We start from the raw sequence: 27,214 nt of genomic DNA, 5'->3' as shown, positions 1-27,214 counted from the left end.
ATTGCAGCTTTAAATAAATAATCAAGACTAGAATAAACAGGCACTTTATTATTTAAAGACATATTTTTATATCTTTAAATCAAATATTTTGTCGAATAATTTTATCTTCGCGTTTACATTACGTTGCTCTCAAGCGGTTTCGACGTACTCTCTGCGGCATCTCGATCGCTCGTCATATCAGTCTGCGTACAGATTAATCAAATGCGTACTTGTTCAAGTATACGTATGCGGCAGGTGTAGTGCAAAACCCGGACAAAAGAGCAATACGCTTCAACGAGCTTGATAGCGTATTGTCGCTTGTCGGTTGTGGCATGTATTGTCCTCACCATGGCGATCCACTTGATCACGATCCAGCAGCACTTCAGTCGCGCTCGTGCACTAGATAAGATGTCGATTGAAATTCATGCAGTTCGTCACCCCACCAACGTCGTCATCGTAGCTTCGGCATCGGCTATCGCCGTCGCAAATCGTGCCTCTCGTATTGTTTCCAGTCGAATCTTTTAGTGATCTCAATCGTGATCGTGACACAACTCACTGGCGAAAAAGGGAATGAAAAAGATTTGCATTCAAGACGTGACAGATAAATATCTCGGAAGAACACATTGTTTTATTTTTTCAAGTAAAAGTGCAATTTTTATGGCATTTAGTGACTGTGATACTTTTATCATAAATAATAATTCTTATCAAAGATTAAATAAATAGCAATAACAATTTTATTTGTCCGATCAATGACAAGATAAGAATATTTTTCTTTTTTCGTAAATTTTAAGCTTCAGTTTCTATACTTTTGTGCTACAGAAATATGTTTGTAAATGTTTTTGTGTATAATACTATTGTGCCATTTATTTATTAAAGTCAACAATTTATTGTACAACGAATCAATTTTTTTCGTAATGAATAAAACTCTATTTTTTCTTAACGATATTAATAAACGCATATTTAGCAATATAATGTTGATATATTTCGAAGTTTGATTAAATTTATTGGAATTTACTTTTATCGTTATTGTGGAGCTATGAAAATAAAAGATTTTTTAACGCTGCAACTCGCGCGGAACTTATATGAATTGTTTACAATTTACAATATTAACAATATTATATTGCTAAATACATCATTCATTAATATTATTAAGGAAAAATAGAATTTTATTTTACGAAAAAAATTCGTTTATCATACAATAAATGGTGACCAATTATTAGCAAATACTTTGCGCAAACACAATTGCAATATATCGGAGAGCAGCATCTTAGCATAATATTAAAGACGCAGTTTTGTGACAAAAATGATTTTGTCCAGCTAGCTTATCCCAGCGTGGCACGGCGAAATGTCGCGATAACGATTTACGTCGGGACGCTATTTCCCGAGCGATCGATCAAAAAGGAGTAAAATGGGGGCAAGACCGGCGGAGAGGAGAAGGCGCAATGGTAGAAGGGTGTGGCGGGGTTGGGAAGGCTGGTTTCGTCGTGACGACGACGACGACGACGAGGAGAGGTGAAACGGAGATTCTCTTTTTCTTTCTTCTGTCCTTTCTTTCACATCCCCGAGGAGTAACTAACTGAACGAGAGGCCGGATAGAGGGTGTTAAGGTAATGCCCCATTAGTATGTGGAGCCCGTAGTAACACCACCGCGCGGCGGTCAAACTGCGGTTTGTCCCGACCATCCCCTTTGGCCGTACGTACAAAGACGTACCTAGGATACACTCACATTTACGCACCTCGGTAGTAGATGAGGACCTGTCAATAGCCGGCTTGTTACCGCGGCAATGATCGGCTTAACCAACAGGAAAGATCCACCCAGACGCATTGGATTTTCGGAACCTCGGAAACGCTGGACACGCGTGTCAACAGCGTTTTTCCCTTCGTAAGATTGCCGGAGACATTCGTCCTGATTCGAGCCGCCTTGCGGAATTTATTTTCGTCGAATGAGAACGGCTATAAGAGAAAAAAATTGATTGGATATCCTTGATTCTACGCTACATGCATAACTGGAGAGAAATCTTGAGAAATATTTAGCTGTTGCTAAATTCGAAATTATTGAGTGATTCACAAATATGAAACATTGACACATTATTAACTAATTGAAGAAATAATTTTAAGGATTGAGAATATTTTAATAATTTGATTGCTTTGCAAATCTATTTTGTCAAAAAGATAAATATAAATTGACTCTTATAATGAGCATAAAATATTGACAATTTAATAAGAAAATTGTTTTGAGTAAAAAAAAATTATACCAACATATTGCACAAACATGAAACACTACTAGTTAATTAATAAAGGTATACCTTGTAACTCTGTACATCAATATTATCATTGGATTTATTTGTGCAATATAATAAGGTAAACAAAAAAATTTATCACTAATCACAGAAGATAACATATCTTTTATACTGAAACTCACAAAACATTACTTTGTTCCATGTTATACGATACAATCCAATCGAGAGTGGCTAAAGATAAAGAAGATGTCACATGCGTTACGGTTACTACGTTCTTAGAGGTGACAAGGATTTAGATTCGTGGGTCACATGAGACGTGTGCGTGACGAAAACCTAGGTTGCTTATCGCCCAGCGACATCGGGTATCGCGAAACTACCGGTCGCTCCATCCCTGTCGCTTTTCTTCCAAGAACTTTCTGGGTAGTTACATCTACACGTGCATCACGTTGCCACAACAATCTTAGCCAACAGTATCCATTTGACCAGTGAGATAACTTCTTGCTTCGACTCGGAAACATGAAACCATTCAGGCAATGTTACTCTTTCATTGTCAAATTAATGATGTAACTGTATTTTGATGAAATATTCTCGCGGCGCAGGAAATTTTATTTGTTTTCCGTTAAACAAATCTTAAAAAATTGATAAAATAACGATAATAGTTTGTGATTAAAAAATTGTCGAATACTTTTGTTAAGAAACGATCGTAAACAATCCGTGGAACGAAAAGTGCACCGTCAGTGTATTTTTCTTCGCGATCGGTTCGTGTTTAAAGCGCCGCGAGAAAGAACGTGGAAAGTTGCGGTTTGCTTCCTTTCGAGCACCCATCCACTTATCTCGGTTCGGCAACAAGGATGCAAGTCACCAGCCCCCGGCGCGGTAGGAAGACGTTGATGTGAATTAATGGCAGCTTAAGTTATAGTTAGTGTCCAAGTGTTGCGCGTGTATAGGAAGGAGAGGGGAGTGGATGCCGGCGGCGCTGCGGTATTAATTAACGCGACCCCAAAATCTCTCCTCTTAACCCCTGAACTCCCGTCTAAACGGCACTGTATCACGGCGCTGTACTGTCTCCCCGCTAAGAGGCAGCGAGGGGCGAGGAACGAATGTCCCATAAATATTATCTGCTCCTTTGCTCTGATATAAATACGGGCGTCTGTTATGCAACGATAGACGATTACAGAGCATCTCCGAAATCACCGTCCGCCATGCGAGTCCTATCGACAGATTTATCGACCTGGCGCGATTCGCACGACTATCGCATCTTATTTTTCCGCGTGCTATATCTTTGCAAATAAATAGACGTCTGATATTGATCATTGCAACATCTTCTAATTTAAACAATGCAATTATTTTTCTCCCATGCCATTTTAAGCAAATTGGTAAATTATAATTAACGTTGTTTTGATGGATCAGTAGAAATCTTCTATTTCTCAATATCTATTTATAAACAAAGCAAATGTTTAACCAGTATGTTACAGAATATAATAATCTTTTTTTTACAAGTTATACTTACATATTTGTTTCAATAACGCATGGGACTTGAATTTAAAACTGATTACAATTAACAGCGAAAGTTGAGGCACGTAAAGAACCCTTTCGGGAAATGAATAGGCTGGTCGAGAAAGAACATTTACCTCTCGCGCGAGGAAGAAGGCTTCGTCGCCGCGAGGGGTAAAAAGCGAGATTTATAATCCGGAAAAACAATTATGAAGGTCGCGGTCGAACGTCCGGGCTCTACCGCGCCGGCAAGAAACGGCTAATATCTCTCGTTTGATTTATACGTTCGCGAGCATCCGTGGCCGGATGCCGGGGAGGGACAAAGCGGATATTAAATAGAATATTAAAGATTTAGCGCGCGCGCGCGCGCGGGGGAAAGAGACAACAGTGTCCAAGTTTGGCCGATCTGGTTGGATGCAGAGCGTGTCGCCGGATGCAGAAAAGTTATGTCTCTTATAGGTCTTTACATATGCGCGAAGGCCAAGAAACGGTTTCGACAGGCGCTATGGGGATGAAGGTAGGGGCTACCCATTTCAATAAACTGACCGCCATAAATCGTATGTGCTACATATCGTGAGCGCACATATGTATTTACATGCGCCGCTCGGCTGTCCATTTACGATGTCCGCATTCTACAAGTTGTATCCGTATCGCGTCTGATAAAGTCGCATAAAACGTCGCAGTGATATTAATTTTTATACGGCTATATTTATACGAAGTGCAGAAAGTACAAGCGGACAAAGTTCAAAAATTAATAGCTTTTTTCTTGAAAAAGAAATAATATGACAAAAATGAAACAGTTCTTGATATCTAACAATATTCTATTTTTCACATTTGCATTTAAATTCTAATTAAACTTATTTGTTGTAGCCTCAAATAATCTGCATTATTCACATCTGCATTGAGACCTGAAATTCTCTAATTATAATATTCAATTCAATTTTCTTTGCTGGAGAGGAAATTGTAAGAGTACTCTTATAGAGGAATTTTCACTTTTATTTTAAGAATATTTTTTTTGGGCGCACGAATTATTCTGTTTATATCTTGAACTATTGAAATGAAATCAAAGAAACTTTCACTGTACATTTTCTATTTATATTGTAAAAGATAGAGCAATAGAAGAACTTTCTGTACACTTGGTTTCAAATTTGCTAAAACTGGACTTGATCTGTTTGTATTTTCAGAGATATTGTTTAAAGTTTTTATATATGCTTTCCGTTTTTATATTTCTTCATTTGTCATTTTTAATATCTTTATATTTGGCAAATGTTTGTAGCATTTTTATCTCTGACAAATTATACGCATTATCGTTATCATTATCGTTATCGAGGATATGAAACGCAAATCTGAAAAAAATACAGCACTTTCCACATATATACGGGAGTTTTTTAACATCTTTAAGTCTCGTCTTACCGTTTTTTTCCTTCTGTCGCGCAAGCCTCTTTGCGGTCGAGTAATAAAATCGGACTGCGGGCAGTTTCATCCAGCCGGGACGAACACCTTATTGCATGTAAAACATTTATGTTCTCTGGATATTGGCAAGCTCCTACGTTAGTTCAGATCCCGTTCACCGTCCTCGCAATGTTTCAGATGATAATAATAATCATTGATACATTACTTATATTCAAATTTTTGCGCTGCGTAAACATTCTATACGCAAAATTTATTTCGGAGAGAGTGCATAATCTTAGAATTAAAGTTTGCAAAGAAACTAAATTGACAAAAGCTTTATTGTGACAAAGTTTATATTACATTATACAGAAAAATAGTACAAATTTCTTTTAAAAGATATTTACAGATAAAAAAAAAGGTTTGATAAAAGTGCTAAGATAAGTGCAATATCAAAGCTCTATCAATGTAATAATTTATAACTGTTACGAGACAAAAGTGCATATGTTATTTTTATCAGCAATACAAATAAAATACAATATTCACTGATGCGCGATGAAAAAACGAAGTCCTCCTTCGATACTCAACGAACGATGTCACGCGAATTGTCCATCACGTTGTATCGGTTCATAATGAGCGGTTTCGCTCGCCCTCGTCGCGCAACGCAACGTATCGTGATGCGTCAATGTGACGTTCAACAGTTGTGTCGCGCGTCACAAAGCGTCACGACGTTAATAACGCGTCGGAAGTCAGAACGTGACGTTGGGTAGCGTCGCTCGGCTCGTGACAAACGTATTAGCCTCGTTAAGGGTGGCTATGGCATAATCCGACGTTTCTTGTTTTTCCGAAGTGCGTCACAAAACTCACTCATTACGTTTTTCCATGCAACACTTTTTCTTATACTTACTGCACAAATATAAATATTTTATTTCTACTTCTGATAATGTAATAAAATTTGGTTAAACATTAAAAATTGGATAAAAAGAATACAGAAATCAAATATGTTCTTTACATAAAAAGATGGAACAAAATAAATAAAAAGATCAAAAGAAGTAAAATGAAGTTAAAAATCATAAAAAGTTTTATACATAATTCATGAAATTAATAACAATTCTATGTACAGCACGAAGAAAATTAGAAAGAAGCAAATAACTCCTTGCTTTATTTCTAACGTTAAGTTTTTTTCGCCCGATTATTGAAAGCAACATATAAATAACTTTAAGAAAGTCTTAATTAATCGATGGCTCATTAGATGTTATATATGTAAAAGAAGTTATGTGATTCGATTATGACATATGTACGCGTAGTTGTGTGTGCACGCGTGTCAGTTCTCCCGCGACCTTCGCGGAGAGAATGCTTTGGGGTTGCATGACTGAAAATTCGATTCACTTTACGGACTCTGTCGCCCTTCTCTAAAAAAGAAGTCGCGTCGCTCGCTCGGGGATCACTTAAATGCCCTTTAGTGCCTAGTTTAAACAATTCGCCGGTCTCGCAGCCACCCTACTGTGATAAATCAAAGAAATTCAATTGATACACGTTGCCATTTTTTAATCGATTTCCGCCACCCTCGTTCTTTCCCTGGGATTGCATGACGTATTATATCAATTAAATTGCTGCGTATTTTCCTAATATTGAATGAATCAAGAAATTAATTCGATTAATATACGAGTCGAAAGAATCGATAAAGGGGGAAAGTATTCTGCATATTTATTCTATCTTTTAATTATTACAACATAAAATAATCGACTACATAAAGTGATGTAGAGAACTGAAGTTTTAATTATTTTATTTGCTTATATCGTTAATTGTCGCCGCTGTGCATGATAGCAAACTTTTATCATAACATGATATACTTTTGCAAATTTGTTGATCTTATTTCGCGGCAATAATTCATAAGGCAATTGAAGAGGCAAGTAAAAAAATTTAAAAATTAATTTATTCTTCCAATTTTCATTGTAGCTAAGCACAGTCCAATTAATATCGATCTCAGTGTATGACTTGCCATCGACTACTGACACAATAAGAATCAGTAGCCGGAGGTACCAATATTCGATAGTGTATCCGCAGTTACGACCACACACGGTGGGGCTTCGATTCTGTAACACGATGGGGGGGGACGGGGGGGGGGGCAGCGATTGGTTCCATCTCCCTCACCCCTCATCATACATTGTGTGGCTTCGGTTCTCGGATCAATCTGCACCTACTTAACCTTATTCGCTTCTCCGTAAATACGCGGATCAATTATGAAGAAATGTATCCGAGTCCGACTGCAGTTAATTACTGCGAACTTAATAAAATTTGCATTTTATACAAAGGATAATACAAAATTATTAGTGCAAATGCGATCTACGAATTTTTTCTTTATTTTACTCATATATTCAAACTAAACAGAAGGAAATAAACGATCGAAAAACTAGTCCGCGATTTTCGGCATCGAGACGGCTCGGATGTACAATAGGATATCGCGCTTAGGTCGAGTCGGTCTCCTAAATTTCTTTTTATAGCCCAAATCTGTGACATCATCGACACCCATAAAACGCCGGGGGCATCTTTCTTGCGCGGACTGACTTCCTCTCCTTGATACGTTCCGTTTTATCAAAATGCCAGTGTTGTACGATAACTATTACGCTTCCATCACTTCGTGGAGACGCGATTCTTCATGAAAGGACAAAACAGAGTCAAATAATACCATGTCGAATATAGCATACAATGGATGCAGCAAGCATCATATATGCCTTAACGTTTATTATTCAAAGAAAGTTTATTTTTTGAATCAATTATATTTATATATTTGCATAAATATATCGGAACTATTAGTTATAATAAATCTGAATCTTTATTGAATAAATTAATATTTTATGATTTATTATTTATCTTTGGTTTAATCTATTATGCATATTAAACATTCACAAATGGGTTTATCACATTTAATCAGATACAGTTTTATATTATAATGCAGAGTTAAAAAAAAAAAAAAAAAATAACAAAAAGTTATTAAATAAAGAATAATTGAGAAAAATGATGATCAAATCGCATGCCTCGAGTCTCGAAATAATCGCGTCGCTTATCTAGCATCAAATGCAATGCATGCAACGCGTATTCCAAGTACATTCGAAAGTTTGCGACTACCAGAGACAACGATGAAACAACAGAAAGCATGATGTTCACTTATGTATACTGCGTAGTCGCGAAGGAGAGAAGAATCGTCCCAGTTCCTTCGATCAGATCCGGCTAGCCGGGTTCGATGCGCGCTATCTTTATAGGAGGACACAGTCACGTATACGCACGACTTATGTACACGAAACGACCCCTTGCGCGTGCACGCATGCTTACACACGGCTATCGGATCATTTCGATATGGAATCCCATTGATACGGCCCCGTACTAAGAATCCGCCCGTTATTATTCCACCTCGTCTAATCGCGACTCCTGCTATATACATTCACTCTTGCAGTTGGCTCGTTTATACGATCTTCGCAAGAGGAGACACTAATCCTGTTGAGATCCATGCTCTCCGCTTTGTTCCTTATTCCTTATTCCTCGAAATTCCTGATTCGCTGACCGTCCATGATTTCCACATGTTACGACTCCCGTTGTCGAATCGTTTGTATATCAATCTTGGATCTGTACCGAAATAGGGGCTTGCAAAAAAAAAAAAGAGACGGAAAGCTCACTGCGTATTCAGCTGTGAATAACAACAGCGCAGCTCTCATCGCGGTTTTATGCTAATGGGAAATTTTTGCAGCGATCGAAACAGCGGTTCGTATAGGTAGTCGATCGTCCTCTCGCAGTGTCTTCTGCCTTTTTCCTCTCCATCCGTCCGTCCGCCCTCTGGGGCTTGGCGGCCGCTGTGGCGATCGCGCAATAATACTAAAAAGATAAGACCTCCGGGAGAGAGAGAAGGGGCGCGATGGTACTGTCCACCCTTCGGAAGCGAGCTATTGCTCCGAGGCTAGGTGGCCCATAAGCTACCGACCTTACGTAGATGGACCTAGGGAGAGGCTCTCTCGCACATACACCCGCGCGCACACAATGGCGCGGCACGGCTCGCGTACGACAGTTTCGCCGGCGCGTCGTTGTGTGCTGCGCTAATAATGGGCGGACGAGCCGATCAGCCAGTTGACCGTGACTAGATAAAAAATACTGCCTGACAGGCCCGACCACCCTCGGACCCGGACTCACCCTCTATGTGTAGCGCGGAGAGCGAAGTAACAAACTGTCGGACTGACTCCCGGGCAGTTGTCATGCTAATCGCGTGCAACTTGGTGGGACGCGTGCTAGCGTCGGGGTAGTTTGCGCCGGAACCCCGAGAATTCGGAGAAGAGCTTGGGTTACGCGGTCGGATCGTAAATTCTGTGCGGGGAAACGATGGATCCCGTGATCGATACCGAGCGTCGTAATATCGTGAATAAAAATCATTATTTAAGTTTAAATTTATTTAATCTGCGAAGAACTGAGAGAGAGAGAGAGAGAGAGAGAGAGAGAAGCTTTATCTAGAATTGCGTGTATATACATATAAGCGTAGAAATATGTAAACGTAATTTTTAATCTGAGTTTTAATTACAGAAATTTAGTTCAAAATTAAAAAAAAATATAAGATTTAAATTCTTTTAACTTAAACTCATTTATTTCATCTGATATCAAAGATTTGTGGTTGATTCACTTTTGCTATCAAATTCGATGTACCAAATCCCGCGCCGTGAGTCAGTGTTTGATTTTTTTCTCTCAAAGTTGTACAGGAAGAAAGTCGCGTCGCAAATAAATAGTCTTAACAATTATTTCCGTGAATACAACGCGCTATCACATCGTTACGGTAACCGCCAATTCGTCTGTCGATTTACGATCAGCGACCGGAAAATAGGACAAAACGACTTCCGCGTGCAGATAGCTTGCTCGGGTCGCTCTTACGCTGGGTTTGACTTATGAATTCTCTTGGACGATGGACGATGGGCAGCAGCCTAGCGATATAATAAAATAAACTGTCAGCGGCAGCTCGCATAAAAATGCTAAAGGGCTTCGCCATCCGCATTGTCGTGCAAATATTCCGCAGAAGAAAATCGGGGATCATCGAACATCATCTCTCTCCCATACGTTAAAAAAGTTCCAATAACACTTGTGAGTTTTCGATTTCACACACGAGTTCAACAGTATTTTTTAACCTACATTTAGTTGCTCTTAAATTTTTTTTTATTGTGTTATAATTTTACAAAATATTGCATATTTTCTATATTAGAATACATGTATGTGTGTGTGTGTGTGTGTGTGTGTGTGTGTGTGTGTGTGTGTGTGTGTGTGTGTGTGTTTTTCTGTATTCCAAAATATCTCAAGATTGCAAGATTTTTCATTGTTGCACTGAAACCGCGGATTGTTTTCGTGTCTCAGAATATACTGCGTTACCACACTCGCACATTGTAACGCATGTTGTGCGCCGGTCAATCCGTGAATATCGTTTCGATGATAAATGCAGCGTCGATAGATTTGTATCTCCCTCCCTCTTCATGCCTCTGTAAATCATTGCCGAGACATTTAACCTTGGCGTCGTGTACGAGATCACGTTGAACGCATTCCACAGAACTAATTTATGCAAACGTATAAATCTTACAGTCAAAGAGAATGACGAACAAAACTCGGTGATTAATGTAAATATTATTAAGACTCTTGTTGCCATCAGAATCACAGCATTTGTGTGTTGACAAAGTTTTTCGTGTTTTACTTTTTTTTAATAATAAATAATAAATTTGACCTTGCTGCCACAAAGTAACGACTTAAATAAATTTATAATGACCAGCCAGCATCAATCTATAATATATCTACTATAAAAAAATGAGTGATAACATACGAAGAAATTAATTTATTCAGATACATAAATACTTTTTCGCTTCTGATGTTACATAAATAATTCAATATATCCGCAGTAAGAGCGGATCAAGTAAAATTCTCAACATTCTTGCTCTAATGTGAAAAAAAAAAAAAAAAAACTTGACGTGGAGTGATTTCGACGTGACATCGTAACGACGACGGAGCGAGCATCCTCAAGACCGTAGGACTGTAGCTGTGGCAGGCAAGTGGGAGAAAGAAAGGGGCTCGACGAGGCAGGCACGATGATAATAACGACCGGCCGTCGGCCGTCGGGAATGTGCGAGGAGCTGAAGGTTGTATCGCAAGTAGGCGGAGCTACTGGCGCCAGGCGTCTGAATCGCCGTCCAGAGAGGTGCGCGAGATGCGTCCGCAAACTGGATAGGTATTCCTCGTGCCGTAGGAACCACCTCGCGCGACGCGCGCGGCGCGAGATACCATTTTCGCTGCCACCCCCCAGCCGAATGCGCGAAATCATCGCCACCTCATTTCGTACATTCCGAGAACCCGTCCCCAATGCGTGCATAGCAAAATTCATACACAACCTGCACACGGAATATCCTAAGTGATCGTCGCAATTGCGCAAACCGCATTACACAATCTTCAATTTTGAATAACCAATTGTATTGGATTGCGCGAAATAATTTTGGATTTTTTTATAGACGATATTATTGTTCTTTTTTATGCAGCACGTTTAAAAAATCGTGATATGGGTAAAACTTAATTACAATTTCAACGAACGGAAATTTAATTTACGTGCTAATCAAACTACGTTTTACTTGATTAAAAAAGGTAGATAGATTTATTTGAAAAATCTGAAATTACTTATTACATAACTCAATATCATGAAAATATATTTCACGTTAAGAGAGTATAGGCAAAATTAAATGCTTGAAATATTACTGTTATAATGGTTTTATGGTTTATTCATATTTCGCACTCTTAAAATCTTTAAATATTTTTTGATGATAAATTATTTCTAAACGTATAACGCTTGGTGTTGCCACGCAACTATTAAAAATTTGTCAAGCTCAACAATCAACAAATTCTTCGCATCAAAAAGTGTCATATAGATATTGCAATTGTAATTTATTTAAAAAACTCAAAGGCTTTTAATTATTACGACGTAATAATTAAAAGCGCGTAGTATTTGGAACGTGACACGCTCGAACAAACACGTTAAACCGCGCGGTACTGCGTAGAACGGGAATCACTACTAATGAGATCATCGCGGTAGATCGCTCGCACCATCATGAGGGGAGTGAGACAAGCGGGGAGTAAGGGAGTCTTAAAACCGTTAACGATATCACTCGTCAATCACGCTGACGGCTAGCGGCCGGTGCGCAAAGAGGCGAAAGAAAAAAAGGAAGGAATTATACCGGCGTAATGCCGGAAAACGCGATCAAATCCACCTTCAGACAGAACGGCGCAGGCAGACGCGCGGGCGAGCCTTCCCAATCGCGGCTCGCATGAACGATCGCGAATCAAATCGCCGTCTACTTCTGCCACGACGAATAAAAGTAATTCCATCCGAGCGAGAGTGAACTTTTGCCTCGCGTCCCTACGAACATTCTATAATTCAATGTCGAATCCAGGCTCAAGAAGTCGATATTCATATCAATCTTCTGCGAAACATTTTTATTTATTTTTAATTTCATCTTAAGATAACGATATTTTTTACACGCCGCATTCATCATGAATTCGTTATCCCGCGCGATTAATTAAAAATTACTCGCTAATTTCCATTTTTTCCCTTTTAAAGTATCAATGATTGAAATACGACCAAATCAACCTGGATAAACGTGATAACGTAAAGCTATTAAATATCTATGAAAGGTAAAAATAGCGGTCTTTATTCTTTTTTTTTTTAGTTCTTTATTGTATTTGTGATAACAAACATTCTTCTCTACATAACTGCCAAGTATGCTTACAAATTTGTGTCTTGTGTATATCAAGATCAATACATTATGTTGCGCAAATTTGTATGAATTTACATACACTAGGAAAAATATTTAGTTGAAAAAACCAAATGTTTTTACGGTGATAAAAATATTTGGTTGAAATATGCTCAACCAAATTTATTTATCCTAAACAAATGTCTTTGTTAACAACATTTTTTCCTACAATTCCTTTTCTCGATATAACAACTAAAAAATAGACGTTTAATAAACGACATCTAATATAGTGTATAGACGTTTTTGTCGACTTAAATTTCTCACTAGAAATTTAATTTTGCATTATTAAACTAACTTTATTAACTTATAGTTATTTGAATTAAATATAAAATCTCATTTTTATTGAAAATTTTCTAACAACTAAATTCTTTGGTTTCAAAACAACAAAATGTAAAAATTATTTTAGCAAAAAAACAACTAAATCTTGCATAATATTAAACACAATATTTGGTTGCTATAAGCAAAAATCTCAACTATAAAGTTTTATTAAAAACACTAAATTTTTTTCCTAGTGTGGACAGAGATCTTATTAACGTAAAATCCTTTTTTTTAATACCTTCAGAGTATTTATAAATGAGACAAATAATAAGATTTGTAAAAGTAATAAGATATGCTTGCAATCAGCGTAAATATACCCTATTTACAGCAACATCCAATGTTAACATGAGCGTGACATTTATGCAGAAATTACGAAATTCCTCATACAGATAAAAATATAACAATTGTTCTAATCTATCTCTTGATTCAACAATATAAGTTTTAAATAAGATCTATGTAGAAGCTTAACAAAGATAAAATAAAAATAACTAAAAAGTTCAATAAGAATATTAAAAAGTGTATAAGCTAAATGCTAAGGTTCAACCTTGCTTTTTCGCGTCATATTCTCTCCAGTTAATCCTATTACACTGATCTGCAAAATTAGACATTTTTTGTTATCTAGCGAAGAAGAGTACTCCTCGGTCATTTTTGTGCGCTAAATCCGAATCTGGCCTCAAAAAGTGAACATCACATCAGAATTTTGAAAAAATCAAAGAAAATTATGCTCTGAATAACGATTCTAAAGTAGCATTATAAATAACTATAATACAATTTTGAAAACATATTAACTTTTTTTAGAATGGATTTTATCTTTTTTTTACGATTGTTTGAAGCTGTTTAATTTAGAATTTAAGAAAATTATAGATATTTTATTATTTTTCATGCTTTTGAATTTACTAAGGCTTCTCAAATTTTTTGTATCATGCACACTTCAGGAAATTGAATTTAGTGCATAAAACCACTCTTCTTTTTCAATCAATAGATTTATGCAGAACAGTGTTATTATCACTAACGTTTTAGTTTGGAATTATAACATTAAATACAACTTTACGAGCAGAATTAGGAAACAGTCAAGAAAGATTTTCTCTTTTCTCCGCCGAAACATGCCATCTCGCAATGAGAAAGAGAGACAGAGAGAAAGAGAGGGAAAACTACGTAAAGTAATAATTGCAGCACTGGTATTTCGAATATGCAATTACTTTAAAGCACCGAAATACCAGTATTTTAATTTATCGATATTTTCTACGGTATTTATTAAAAGTTTGATCTATGAAATCCATATGAAAATTGGATCTAACAGATTGAAATTCATAGAGATAATTTATCATGTTTGAAATCGAACGACCGAAATAAGAAGCCGCGCAATCTTTTCTAGTGATACTATTTAATGATGCATGACACGTACGTACAGTCGAAGCTCTTGAATTGCGGGAAAAACGCGGGAAGAAACAAAAATGCTTGAGATTTCCTACAGTTTTCGCGGCGCATCTGATGAGTCTTGTGATGTCATCGGCATCACCGTGAACGATTCACGGACCGTCCCTTTTCGCCGTTTGCGAAAGCGACCAGTGTGTCGCTCCGGCATCGAGGCGGTGACGTTCCTCTTAACGGGAACGGAGAACGTAACGCGGAAAAGCGAGTGGCACCCCGGCACCCCGTGGCTGTTTGACTTAATTTTACGAGGGTTCGCCTGGAACGACGAGGGTGGCATCGGAGGAGTGGAAACGCGCAGTAGCGACGGCGACGGCGGCTTAGCGGATAAAAATTATCCGTTTAAAGTCTCGAGAAGCGCTATAAAAGTGCAGTTAAGCTTTTCGACGGGGCGCTCGTGGACTCCTCTCGCGCATTCTCGCGCACAGATAACTATAATTGGTAAATAACCGCGTTTAGGGGGTTGCGGAAATTTCGAGAAATTAAGACCTCGGCCTATATATATATACTCTACGTAGTTTTGAGTTTCCCTTCTGAGAATCTGACTTAATTCCATCGTGATAAGATGCGACTGTGCTTCAATGAGCGTAATACAGCGGCGCTGAAACTCTGTTAAGTTATGCCCGCAGAGTTTAAAACATTTTTTTATAAAAAAGAGTTCCTCCGAGAGAAAATTTTTCTAAAAAAAAAATTATAAAAAACGTTCCCCAATTTCTTTTTAATTAAGTAATGACTTTAGTTGAAACGAAACTTTGCGTGCACCGAAGAGACGAGTGTAAGAAAAATGTCTTGAGGTCTCGTTTCGAGAATTGAAAGAAATCCGAGAAGAGAATAGATGAACGCTAACGAGAAGACGAATGCGACCCTAGCTACCCCTGGTCAGACGTCTCGTTCTACTCGAGAAAGAAGAGTGCGCGCGCGCGCGCGCGCGCGTGCGTGTATGTGTGTATTTGTATGCGAGCAAAAAACACCTGATATTTATGGTCCAGCTGATCGGCCGCTCCGCTCGCAGATCGGATCTCACTAAATCACCAGTCGGTGTACGCTTAGGAAGGAACTAGCTGCGTTTTCTCGCAGCCCACAGGCGACCGTAAGGTTCAATGTACAGTGACGAAGAATAGAAGAAGAAATCGATGAAAGGGAAGTTAAAGTCCTCCTCCGCACCGTCGCTTAGCGCCTGACACGCTTTCCGAGCGATGTATCGTACCTGAAAAACTGTCCATGGGATAAGGAATATACATATTATATGTCACATAGCATAATTGTCGTTTTTTCAAATAAGCAACGTGAAACTTGTGCAATCTAGGAGGATAAAAGTATTTTGTGTAGTTTCGTGTGGAGATAGGCAAAATATTTGATTTCGTAATTATTATTATGATCTTATATTGTTTTAAATTCACTTAAAAATCCGTAAAATAATATAGTCAATAATATTTTATCAAAGTTATACAAAAAAATTTGAGATATAAAGAAGACAATATAAAAATGAGTGATCAAATCTTTTCCGAATATTTCAAAAACGCAAATAATTACATTACATGGTTTTGTAAGAGGCATTCTATGCAAAAAATGTAATTAAATAATTTTTTTTACAAAGAAGAAATCTGCGCTTCAAAAAGTAAATAACAAATTCATGCACATTTGAGTTAATTTATGATTTACATGAATTTACAGTTGATCTATTGATAGCTTACGGATTAGGTTGCGCCGAACCTGTCCATTGTGAGAATGTGCATGCAGCAAGAGAAAGCAGGGTGGTTTGATCTGATTAGCGAGTATCGATCGCCTTTAACGAGCCGATTGTCCGACTGGGTCAGGGTGGCCTTCTTCAGGGTCGTTATACCAGAAAAATTATGATTGTATCGTTTTTTTCGTTTAGATACAGCTATCTGTCTATTTTTGTATCTTCTACATTAATGGAGGTAGCGCAAATGCAAAATAATTTCAGAGCTGCGTTAAAAAAACATACTTGCAATAAATTTTCGGAAATTAAAAATTTTATGTCACGTTTGTAGAAAAAAGATACATTATGTATTTATTATGAAGAAAAGAATGGAACTTTTGAATTGATATCATGTATAAGAAAAATTACTATGTGAAATGAAGTGTCTACGAAATAAGAGATCGTAACAAAATATTTTTTTTCTACATTGAATTATACATTTATATATTGAATCAAAACGACTGAGAAAGGTCATCTTCGACACATGCCGCAAATCAATTCTATTAAAGTCGAGTAGTGGCACGCAAAAAAATCGAATTTATTTTGATGGTTGTTACAAGAAAAAGATTCATATGATCTTCCGCTTCTAACGTCATAATCCACTATGACTGAGTTACAAGATCAGAGCCTTAATGTTTGATAAATGTAGTCGTGGTTATGGTATCACGATTGCTCGGTCGCGAGTCGAGTAGGACTGGGTCAAGGTGATCGTCTTCTCGTGATCTTCTTACTTCCGCGCGTCCCTCCGCAGATTTCGTTCATTCGGCAAATGTTGGACCCCGTCGGTGAACATGTACGTACATGTATATATCTGATTGTGCATGTATGGCCCGTCTTTGTGTAGGTACGTACGGATATAACCTACGTGCCGCATCATCAACCACCGCGAACCTACATCGTCATCAGAAGTGAAAGATGCTGGCGTCGCCAAATCTTTCCTTTCTCCGCCTTCTGCACGCGGTGAGAGTAAATGTGACGTCACCGGCTTAAAGCTGCCGAACGAAATGAACCGATTGATTTGTACTTCACCGGCAGGAATTAAAAGCCGGTATAATTTCAGTGAGTTTAATTTTCAACGGTGTCGCGCTGCCAAGCGAAAATGTGTGATCTCTGTTATTTCGCGACAGTATAAATACCTATCTATCGTACAGAAATGCAGAAAAATATATAATGTAGAAATCAATTATAATAGGAAAAAAAAAAAACAAATTACTCAAATAATTCATTAGGTTCTAAATAATGCATTGAAAGCTTCTTGGATCTTTTTGTCTGCAAGCACCTATACACATCGTTGTATGCGTCTTGATAACATCAGGCTATTTGATCATACAAGCACAAGAGCTCTCTCGAGGCCCAACAGTGCGTGTACGGTCCATGTTATCAAACGTGAGAGAGGTATCAGCTTAGCAAAAAAAAGTATGTGGGACTGATTAAAAGATGTCAACAAGACGTAACAACAAATGCGTCGTGCGTAGTAACGATTTATTCGTTCCATTGCTACAATACATTTCGTGTTCGAGCAAAAATATCGAATTTACGTGTAATGAAAGGATCATTTCAAAACTCTTCGAGATAAAGAAAATACTTTTACGTTACTTTTTTATGCATTGTGGCATTAAAAAATTGAAATTGTAAAAAATTTATTTTGTGTTTATTTCGTATCTAAATGCGTCGGAAAGTGATTTAATATTATTAAACCGTCGCATTCTTTCTCTTTGCCAAAAATTTTATGTCAACTCCACTTCTTTTCTTCTTTCTTCTATTAGCCGCAAAAAACACACACATACAATCCGTTTAATTAGTTTAATTAGAATTTACTCGATATATAAAATATATATTGTTTCTATAAAGAGAAAATATTAATCACACATATAATAAAAATTATTTCTTATGGAACAAATGTTATTTCTGCGAAATATTTCTTGAGATTTTTTTATATATTAATAGTATTTTTATTTGCTCCACATTTATAATAATTCAGTTTTGAATAACTTGTTCGCGTAAAATTTTTTTCAACTTAATTTTCTATTTATTACTACAAATCTAAAAATGCATAGTTACGAGAAGATAGGGTGAAAACCGAAGCTGCATGAAAAACACGAGAAAGCGAAAGGGGTAGATCGTCTACGGCGGCAGGGAAAGCGTCGAAAGCGGAGGGGTCGCGTAGAAGATAGAGATAGGCCACGATGCCGGCGTGACTTGACAATAAAGCTCGTCTCACCTCTAGCTCGTTTCCGAGGTTCCCGGGTTTCGCTTCCTTTGTCACCCCACCTGTTTTGGTCGACACACCAACGCACTTCTACACGGCTCGCCACGCCATTGACTATCTTGCCTATCGCTCATGGACCGGCCAGCCACTCGACATAACGCGTGCAAGAGTTATAAAACGCGAAACTCGAACCGTCAAGCGATCCTCTCTCTCTCTCTCCCTCTCTTTCGCTCTCCTTCTCTTTCTCTCTCTTTGCAATATCACCACTCCCCTCTGTTCAGCAAGAGAGCGCGAAAAATACAGGTCCTAAACACGAAGCCGTGATCACATCACACGATGTATGTATAATCAATCTTTTCGCAAATTTTTCTAGTTTTTTACATTTGTTATACAATACTTTGTATATTATGAGATTGAAATAACGAGTGACATTTTTTAAAATTTGATTTTCTATTTATTACTACAAATCTAAGTGCATAATTAGGGAGAAGATAGGGTGAAAAACGAACGGGTTTAAATGAAACAATCAGCATGGAATTTCAGCAAAGATTATAACGAGATGCGAAAATCATACGAATTTCTCGAAGCGATCAATCAATCTGTCTAGTTGACATGCGACAATGTCTGCTTAGGGGAACGTTGAGAGTCGAACATCAAGCAGTGTCAAACGGTTCTTGTTAACAAGTATATTAAATCCCCATTAAAGCTTTAATCATCTCCTTTTAGTATTTTATATTTTTTGTTATCTTATACATTTTTTTATTATCTTAAACATATAAAGAAATTCGTTTAAAAAATAGAATGCAATTTTCGTATAATCTATTATTTACAATAAAAATCTATACTCGTAATTACATACAATATTTGTATGTAAGAATTTGCATTTCTGCAAAGTGTTTCAAAGTATTGAACAATATTCTTGGCAAAAAATTTAATCAAATGCAAATTACTTGAACGTCTTGCAATTTTAAGAATTAATTATCGTGGTAACTAAATTGAAAAAATTAGAAATAAATTTTATTTCTAATTTTTTCGATTTTTGCCCATTTTATTTTAAATAGAGGACAAGATGCTTGATGCCAATTTTGATATTAAAGTTTAATTTATAAAAATCTCGATTTTGATTCTTTAGTAAAAAATTTTATGGATTTTTGCCCATTTTAATGTAAACGAGGTGCCTCTTAATACACTGCCGACCTAAAAGAAATGCGCGATCCCTAAAACGGCCTGTATATTTGATTTCGGCAATCCAAGCTCTTGCTCTTTCCCGCTTGCAGCCGGGCTGCGGGTTTTGAGGCTGCGAAAGAGGTGAACGTATTGTTTACCGACGTTCCATCCCGATGGTTTCATCGCCGAGCGACGATGTCAGCAGAAACGGCGTTGCAAATAAAGTGAGGGAAGTGGAAAAGACCGGGGTCGCGTTCGTTCATGAAATCGCGCGTTGCGTGTTCGTGTTTCCAAGTAGTGAAACCAGCCGAGCGTTCGCGCGGTCGAAAAATTTATTCGTCGCTATAATAGCGATTTTAATTAGACTCTGTCGCGTAATAATTAGCACGCTACGTGTCTACTACTTGAGATTTATCTTTCGATTCTTCAATTGCTCCTGTAATCCTATTTCGCTGAACACTCCAAAGATGAATTTAAAGAGAGAATTATGGAATATATTTACGAATATAATTCGTGACATATAACATATCCGAAATCAACCATTCTTTTATTCAATTTTCTTTCTAATCAATTTTGAATTGATCTTTTCTTTATGAAAACGCATAAATAACTCTGAGAATTGTAAGGAATTGAAAAAAATTGGCTCCCCTCGTAATAAGAGAATTAAATTTTGTAATGTAGTGGAGCTCTTCATTGCAAAGTCGATGCAATTGTCTCATGGCGTTCTTTTTATAATAGAAACATAATATTTAATCGATAAGTTTGAAGAAATATTTTCCAAGCTATCAGCTTTTTTACTTATAATTATTTTTTATTATAATTTCTTCTTATTTTTTTGTATAACAAAATATTTTTAAGTAATTAGATTATACTTCATATTTTCGAAAATACGCGTTATTTCTAAAATGCCAGTGCAAAAGAGAAAATATCATCCACTCGAGTATCACATTAGTTAGCAGACGTAAACAGGGGTTGTAATTTACTTCAGGAAAATTCATTCTTCATAAAATAATTTTTAAATATATTGTGCAATATGTATATTATATTCCATCAGCTATTGATAGAATTTTGTCATTAAAACAAAATTTTATATAACCTTATAATATATTTAGAGAACTGTAAACAATATATAAACATACAACAAAATATTTTTCATCCTCCTAAATTCGACAAATGTTACACTGTGCACATTGATGATGAACGATCTATGTTCATCACAGTATTGCCGACTTATTTATGTATCAATTCTCACTTACCAATCGAAGAATCCATCGACGCGACGAATGACTCTTCAAGTCCAACAAGCGCCTCCTCGGCGCTGTCGATGTCACAGATAGACTTCAGGACTCGCGGGTGCCGGTTGGTGTTGCTGTTGTTGTTGCGGATGTGGCTGTTGGTTTTGGGTTTGGTGCTGTTGCTGTTGCTGCTGCTGCTGCTGTTGTTGCTGCTGCTGCTGCTGCTGCTGTTGTTGCTGCTGCTGTTGCTGCTGCTGCGGCGTCTGTTGTTGATGATGACTGTGATTGTGACTATGATGATGATTCTGCCGCGTTCTCAGCATCTCGTATCTCTGCTTATAAAGATCACGCTCCTGCTGAAGCCGCGCTGCCTCGACTTTCAGACGTTGAATCTCGTTTTGCAGATTTCGGTTAGTGGTCTCGAGATCGTGGCGTTGCTGCAGCCGCTTGCTACGACAATTCTGGGCATAGCCGCGATTCTTCAGGGTCCGCCGCTTTTGCTTCAGTCGCACGACCTTCGCACACGAACCGGAGATTTATGCGATTGAACGAATATAACTATAATACGTATTTATCGTAGACTTTTACAACAAATATTGAAACTAATGTGACTTTGCTGAATTCAAATTTTATTGCAAGCAGACGATAACATACTAGTTATATTTGTTCGTACAATAATATATTAATCAAGGAAAGAAATGTGATTAGCAGAAGATTATTCTTTATTAGCAGTTCACTTTTTTTTTTTTTGTTCTCATCTTCTATATATTGATTCACAAAAGTTCACATCTTTTTACCGTCAAGCTCTAAACTCACTCGTGTTTCATTGGTTTCAATCTTTGACGTAAAATGTCAGTTGCAAAATGCATTCACGCAGACCTCACTCACCTCTTCTCGCGGGCAACCGTGGAGGCGTTTGTTCAGCTCGCGCACGGAAAGCGACATCAGGAGCTCATCGTTCATGAGCTCCTCCTGCGGATTCGAGCCATTGCAATTGGAGTACAAGCCGTTGCCCACACGATGAGCCGGACTCGGGCCGCCGGCGCCGCAAGAGCTCACGGAGCACACGCTCAACGGTCTGCCCGGTTGCATCGGTATCCCCTGCATGCTGTCGTCCATCCCGTGCATCACATTCCCGCCCGCGGGAAGCATCCCTCCACCTGCACCCGGACTGTAATACTCTAGATGACTCGACATTGTCAAGTATCCACCTGTGACAGCAATGTGCGAGCATTAAACTCAGAATGCGTTGGAAAATAGCGAGCTGTATGAAAATCATGCGAAAATCTTGAAGCATCTCTCCTCGAATTGTTTATTTGGTTAAAACAAAGCTAGACAATATTTTCCAGAACGATGGATATAAGAGTTCCAGCTAATAATTTATTAACTTTTAACGATTCTCTTGTGCCAGATTCTATAAAAACGCCTGGAACCGCTTTCTTTACGAGTTATAAATATTATTCCCTTACGACAAGGTTTAATAAATACGCTTCGTGAGTTTAGTATACATCGCGGCTTAATATTTTATGTCAAGCATAATATTGACGACTTTTCGACACAATAAGCAAACTTTTTTTGTACGCGACAATATAACTCGCCGAGGAAGCGTGTCTGGACACACTTATCCTATATTTTTTTCGTCCTCGAAGAGCGTAATGCACTTTTAAAATTTGACTATCTATTTCGGCTGACTCTGCATAGAATTGAGCATGGCGTCCGTATTCACAAGCGGCTAGATTATTTTTGCCGTTTCTAAGATGAGCTGACGCTCACCTGTGTGCCTGGTGGATCGCGGCAGCTGCTGCAGCTCTTGGAAGTGATGATGCGCCGACGTGGCCGACCAGGGCTCATGATGAGGCTCCGGGGTGTTCTCCTGGGGACAATGCGGCCTCAGGTCCAGCGGCTCTTGTCTCAGCGACTGCGTCAGCCAGCCCATGCCGCCCGTGCCGATCTGCATCTCTTCTTGCACCAACGCCGCCGGCTGTTGCAGTTGCACGAGTATGCCGCCGCGGACATCGCGCGCGTCCCGGGGATCCCGGTCGCCGCGGTGCAGCTGCAACGGCGGCGGCGAGGCTGAGACGGGCGGCGTGTCCGGCGGCGTGCCCGGATGCGACAATGTAGTGAGGTGCGCCGCGGCGCCCGGCGGCGCCTTCACCAGAACGCCGTGCTGCACCTGAATGTGGGGCTGACCGTACAGCGGATGCGGCTGCTCCAGCTCGTGCGCGGGCGGCGTTAGCGGCGCCAAAGTCAGGCCCTGCGGCTGCACCTGCCCCGGAAGCTGCACCACGCTGCCGTTCACCATTACCGTCGGCGAACTCATTCGTACCTGCAATGCGCCAATTCGTGCCGATGCCTAACAACCTCCAGTCTTGGAATAATGCAAAAAAATCTTCTGTTTTTTTCTATTTTTTGTCATTAATTTTTACGAAGCAGAACAAGAAAATTTCCAAACCTATTTATGCTACAAATAATATCTTCGTAACGATGATTAACGACATAGGTAAAGAAAGGATCAAAGGAATTATTAATCAATTTTCATCAATTTTATTTCACTTTTGATTATTTTTTTCTTTTTAATACAAAAAATAGAGAACAACTAGGAAAATTGAACGTTACAGTTAAATGGCAAATAAATAATATCACCGCGTAATAAACGGCGATATTAGTGCCGATGAATTAACGTTAATGCAAATGAGTTTGCTTAATTGAAATACTCCCGTGTTAATGTGTGTATATCCGCTAATAAATGTCGCATTAGGTTGTTTCTATTTTCCCTCCATTTTATCAGATATGTATACCAGGGTCATTCTTTCGCGAGATGGATTATACAAAACATTTTTAATTTATTACGTTTTTAATTAAACGAAGTGCCATGTCACGTTCTTTCACGAAAGAATAATTATGCATTAACGACACTTGCAAAATCGCGATTCAGGAGTTGATTTATGCACAGTAAATAATGGTTTAGCTTTCACTCACGTACAGCGCTTACTAGGCAGTGTGAGTATGATATAATAACCATATTTATGAAAGTATGTACTGCATGTTTTTTATCTACTTTTTTTTTAACAACATTATTGCAGTAGTTAAGCTGTTATAAAGAATGCTCTTCAACATATCTATAGATATTCCATTTATAAAATTCTTTTTTACTTTATAATAAATTTTTTTTTAGCAAAGACACTTTAGAAAGTCATTCTGGATCACAAACTGTTTTACTCTTTAACTTACGTTTTTGTCAGGACAAATAAATCTTTCGGACTTTAAATTGATTTCGTTTAGTTATATAGAAATATTCTACGTTATTCTTCTCTTTTAAGAAAATTTATGGTACGTGGTTTAAGATTTGTATTTAAATAGATTAATCTTCAAACTTAGAATGGATCCAGAAGGATTCAAAGAAACGGACATATTTACGTAGAGAATTTGGAAAATTTTTTTACAATATGAAAAATGTAAATGTAATTTTGCTATCTTAAACTAATTGTGTAATGAAGTTAATTATAATTTTCAAAGATTTATAGCTTCTTAATGAAAGTTTTGTTTCAAATTAAGATTTTCTTTCAAAATCGATACTCTATGTTAAAAAAGACAATTTCAAAATGAACTATTTTCTGCAAATATAAAATATCTTGTATTTATCATTTTATATAAAAAATTATTTTACTCGAAGAAGTAATGCAAAATAAATACCTAACAAATTTTGCATTTAACAAAAATGTACTTGACATTGCAACTGTGTTGCTGTATTAGTGTTAAAAATAGGGTTATCAGTTAATTTAATGATAATTCTGTATTTAAAATTAAACAGATGAAGCCTTATGCACTTCCATAAAGAACGAAAAGATCAGAATTGAACTTTAAACAATTTTACTTTTCTGTTGCAATAATTTACAATCAAAGTTTTGATTCTTGTATTTACAATAAAAATAGAATTCAGTGATGTTAGAAGAAATGTTAATTAACTTATGTTAAAGATAAGAAAATAATCAAAAATTTCTCTTTCATTTTTCTAATGTTAAAGTAAAATAATGAATACGTGATGAAGTGTCTTTATATCTTATGTATAAAAATATAAGATATAAAAAATAACTTGTAAAGGAGTTTGCTTTTTAATTTTATTTACTTGACCACTGTTATATGCAAAATGAGAATTTGTTATCGTAGAGAAAGTCAGTACAGTTTTGTTTTAAAATATTTGTTTGCAATATTTATACTTTGCAGATACTTATTATATTTGCACAAAACTTAGCATTGTAAGAAGTTACACGTTTCTAAACCTCCCAATTTCTTCTCCTTCTGTCATGTTTCGATAATTAATGCCTATAATTTTGTTAAATAATGCAACTGGGAAGAGCTATAGATAAAGTTCTGCTTAAGCCGAGCCAATTTCACTGTGCAAATGATCGTAACGGGGTTTTTACAGCATTATATTGCGCTCACCTCTCGCTTGACGTCGGCGGGATCCAGATGATCGAGAACAAACTCTTGCACGTACTCTCTTGCCAGATGGTCCTCGGCTTCCATCTTAACCTCGTCGACCTCTACCTCCACCTCCTCTACCGCGTCAGTCGTGATCGCATACGTGAGCGTCTCCTGACCGCCGCCGCCGCCGCCACCACCGCCGCCACCGTCACCGTCACCGTCGCCGTCTCCACCTCCGCCACCACCCGGGCAACACGTCCCTGTCGTTTGTTGCGTTGTGACCACCCTCTTGGTCGAATATCTCGCCGAGGAAAAAGTTAGACGGACGACGTGTCCGGACGACGATTCGCCTTGTCACGTGACCGTCACCAAGTTTGTGATTCCGAGTTGCGATGGGATGCTTCTTGCTTTCGCAATAAATTGCAGCGAACGGCGAAAAGTTCACCGCTAAAGACGAACTTGGATGCCAAACTGCCTCGTCCGAAGTGACGGGCTCCGATTTGTTATCAGTGCATGTTAGCCTCGTGATTACGATTGTCCTTGCTTCTGATCTTGTTTCCAATTCTATTTCTGATGCTGATCTTGCCTTGATCACAGTTCTTCTTTCAATGCCGATTTTCGTCGTTACGAGCGCGTTTTACACACGTAAGATCTGTCTGAAAAGAGCGCGGAGAGATAATCGGTTGCACAGATTTAGAGCAAATGACGAATGGATCACAGACGATCTCGCAAAGTTTCTTCTCGCAGAAATGTAATGGCGTCGTAAAGATTCTCTTTTCGCAGATTGAGTGAGAAATTAATCGCTACCGAAGCCCCGCATCGAAACGAAGTTAGGGTAGGTTACGGTTGACGTACGGAATACAGAGCAATAACTCTCAGCTCTTCTTGCAACAATCAATTAAACATGCACTTTTGCATGATACAAAAATTGGAGTAAAAGATAAATCACTTGATTAGCCTGCAAATTTATCCTCTTTGCGATCACACTCTCTTTCTCTCTCTCGCTCTCTCTTTTTATCTCTGTCTTTATCTCTCTGTATCGAACACTGCTCAATTCAGGTCAATTTTTCCACAGTAATCCCGATGTTTGTCACACTATTATCTATCGATATACACCCGCGATCACTGACACTTGAACACTTTTCCCGCCAAAGAGGCGCCCAAATTTCGCGAGCGATCTTTTCGCAAGCAGCCGGGGCAGTCCTTTCCGCGGCTATCGCAATTCAAGTGAATCTTATCTGTTCAGTGGTTTCTCAATTAGTGAGAAGTAACGCGTCATAATTCGACTCCACCCCTCGAAATCGATTTGCGGATCGAACGACGTCCCCGTTGATCCATAGACATATGTTTTTCTTTTTCCTTTTTTCGCCTCTCACGCTCTCAATGAAACCGGCAAAAGCGCAATCGGCGCAACGAAGAGAAAGGGGGGAAGAAAAAGAGGAGGAAAAGAAGAAGAGCGCATTCAGGAAGAAGGAGAAAAAGAGATCGCGTGGCAGACAGCAGCAGATACGCCGTCTGAGTGGTGACTGGTCGGCCGTATGCCGAAAGTAAGTGCAGATCGTGCCTTCGCGCGCAGAACAGTCACGTGACGTCACACGCGAAAGGCGTGGCCGTAAGTTACTCGGTCCTCGCGACGTCCCCCGCGATTGGTGCGTCCCGGATCGTGCCGCCATTTATACACTCCTCCCACATGCCCCACCACGCCGATCGGCGTAAATCTCTCTCGTCGCCGCGCCGCATCGCGCGCGCGGATCCGGTCACCCGAGGTACCCATTAATTTCCAAAGTGATTAT

General features: G+C 38.3%; 1 protein-coding gene across 4 annotated transcripts; it reads right to left on the bottom strand.

The window, feature by feature from the left end:
• Positions 1 to 97: 97 nt before the first annotated feature.
• Positions 98 to 27,214, bottom strand: LOC105678319 (transcription factor MafB-like). 4 transcript variants are annotated; one of them, XM_067359923.1, is made up of 7 exons: positions 25,440 to 27,214; positions 22,770 to 23,322; positions 21,876 to 22,207; positions 21,018 to 21,511; positions 1,706 to 1,932; positions 327 to 534; positions 98 to 182 (listed from the first exon to the last, which is right to left on the bottom strand). In XM_067359923.1, the coding sequence occupies exons 1-4, from the start codon at positions 25,521 to 25,523 to the stop codon at positions 21,089 to 21,091; spliced, it is 1,392 nt and encodes a 463-aa protein (XP_067216024.1). In that variant the 5' UTR covers positions 25,524 to 27,214; the 3' UTR covers positions 98 to 182; positions 327 to 534; positions 1,706 to 1,932; positions 21,018 to 21,088. The 4 variants fall into 4 exon arrangements, with proteins under 4 accessions (XP_067216024.1, XP_067216023.1, XP_067216022.1 ...); XM_067359922.1 differs by having other exon boundaries at positions 1,716 to 1,932; XM_067359921.1 differs by lacking the exons at positions 98 to 182; positions 327 to 534; positions 1,706 to 1,932 and adding an exon at positions 12,810 to 15,877 and having other exon boundaries at positions 25,440 to 27,212.

The sequence above is a fragment of the Linepithema humile genome, chromosome 7 (genome assembly GCF_040581485.1).
Source record: "Linepithema humile isolate Giens D197 chromosome 7, Lhum_UNIL_v1.0, whole genome shotgun sequence".
NCBI classification, from domain to species: domain Eukaryota; kingdom Metazoa; phylum Arthropoda; class Insecta; order Hymenoptera; family Formicidae; genus Linepithema; species Linepithema humile.
The sequence above is the reverse complement of the archived record's forward strand: the minus strand, read 5'-3'. Positions and strand labels throughout refer to the sequence as shown.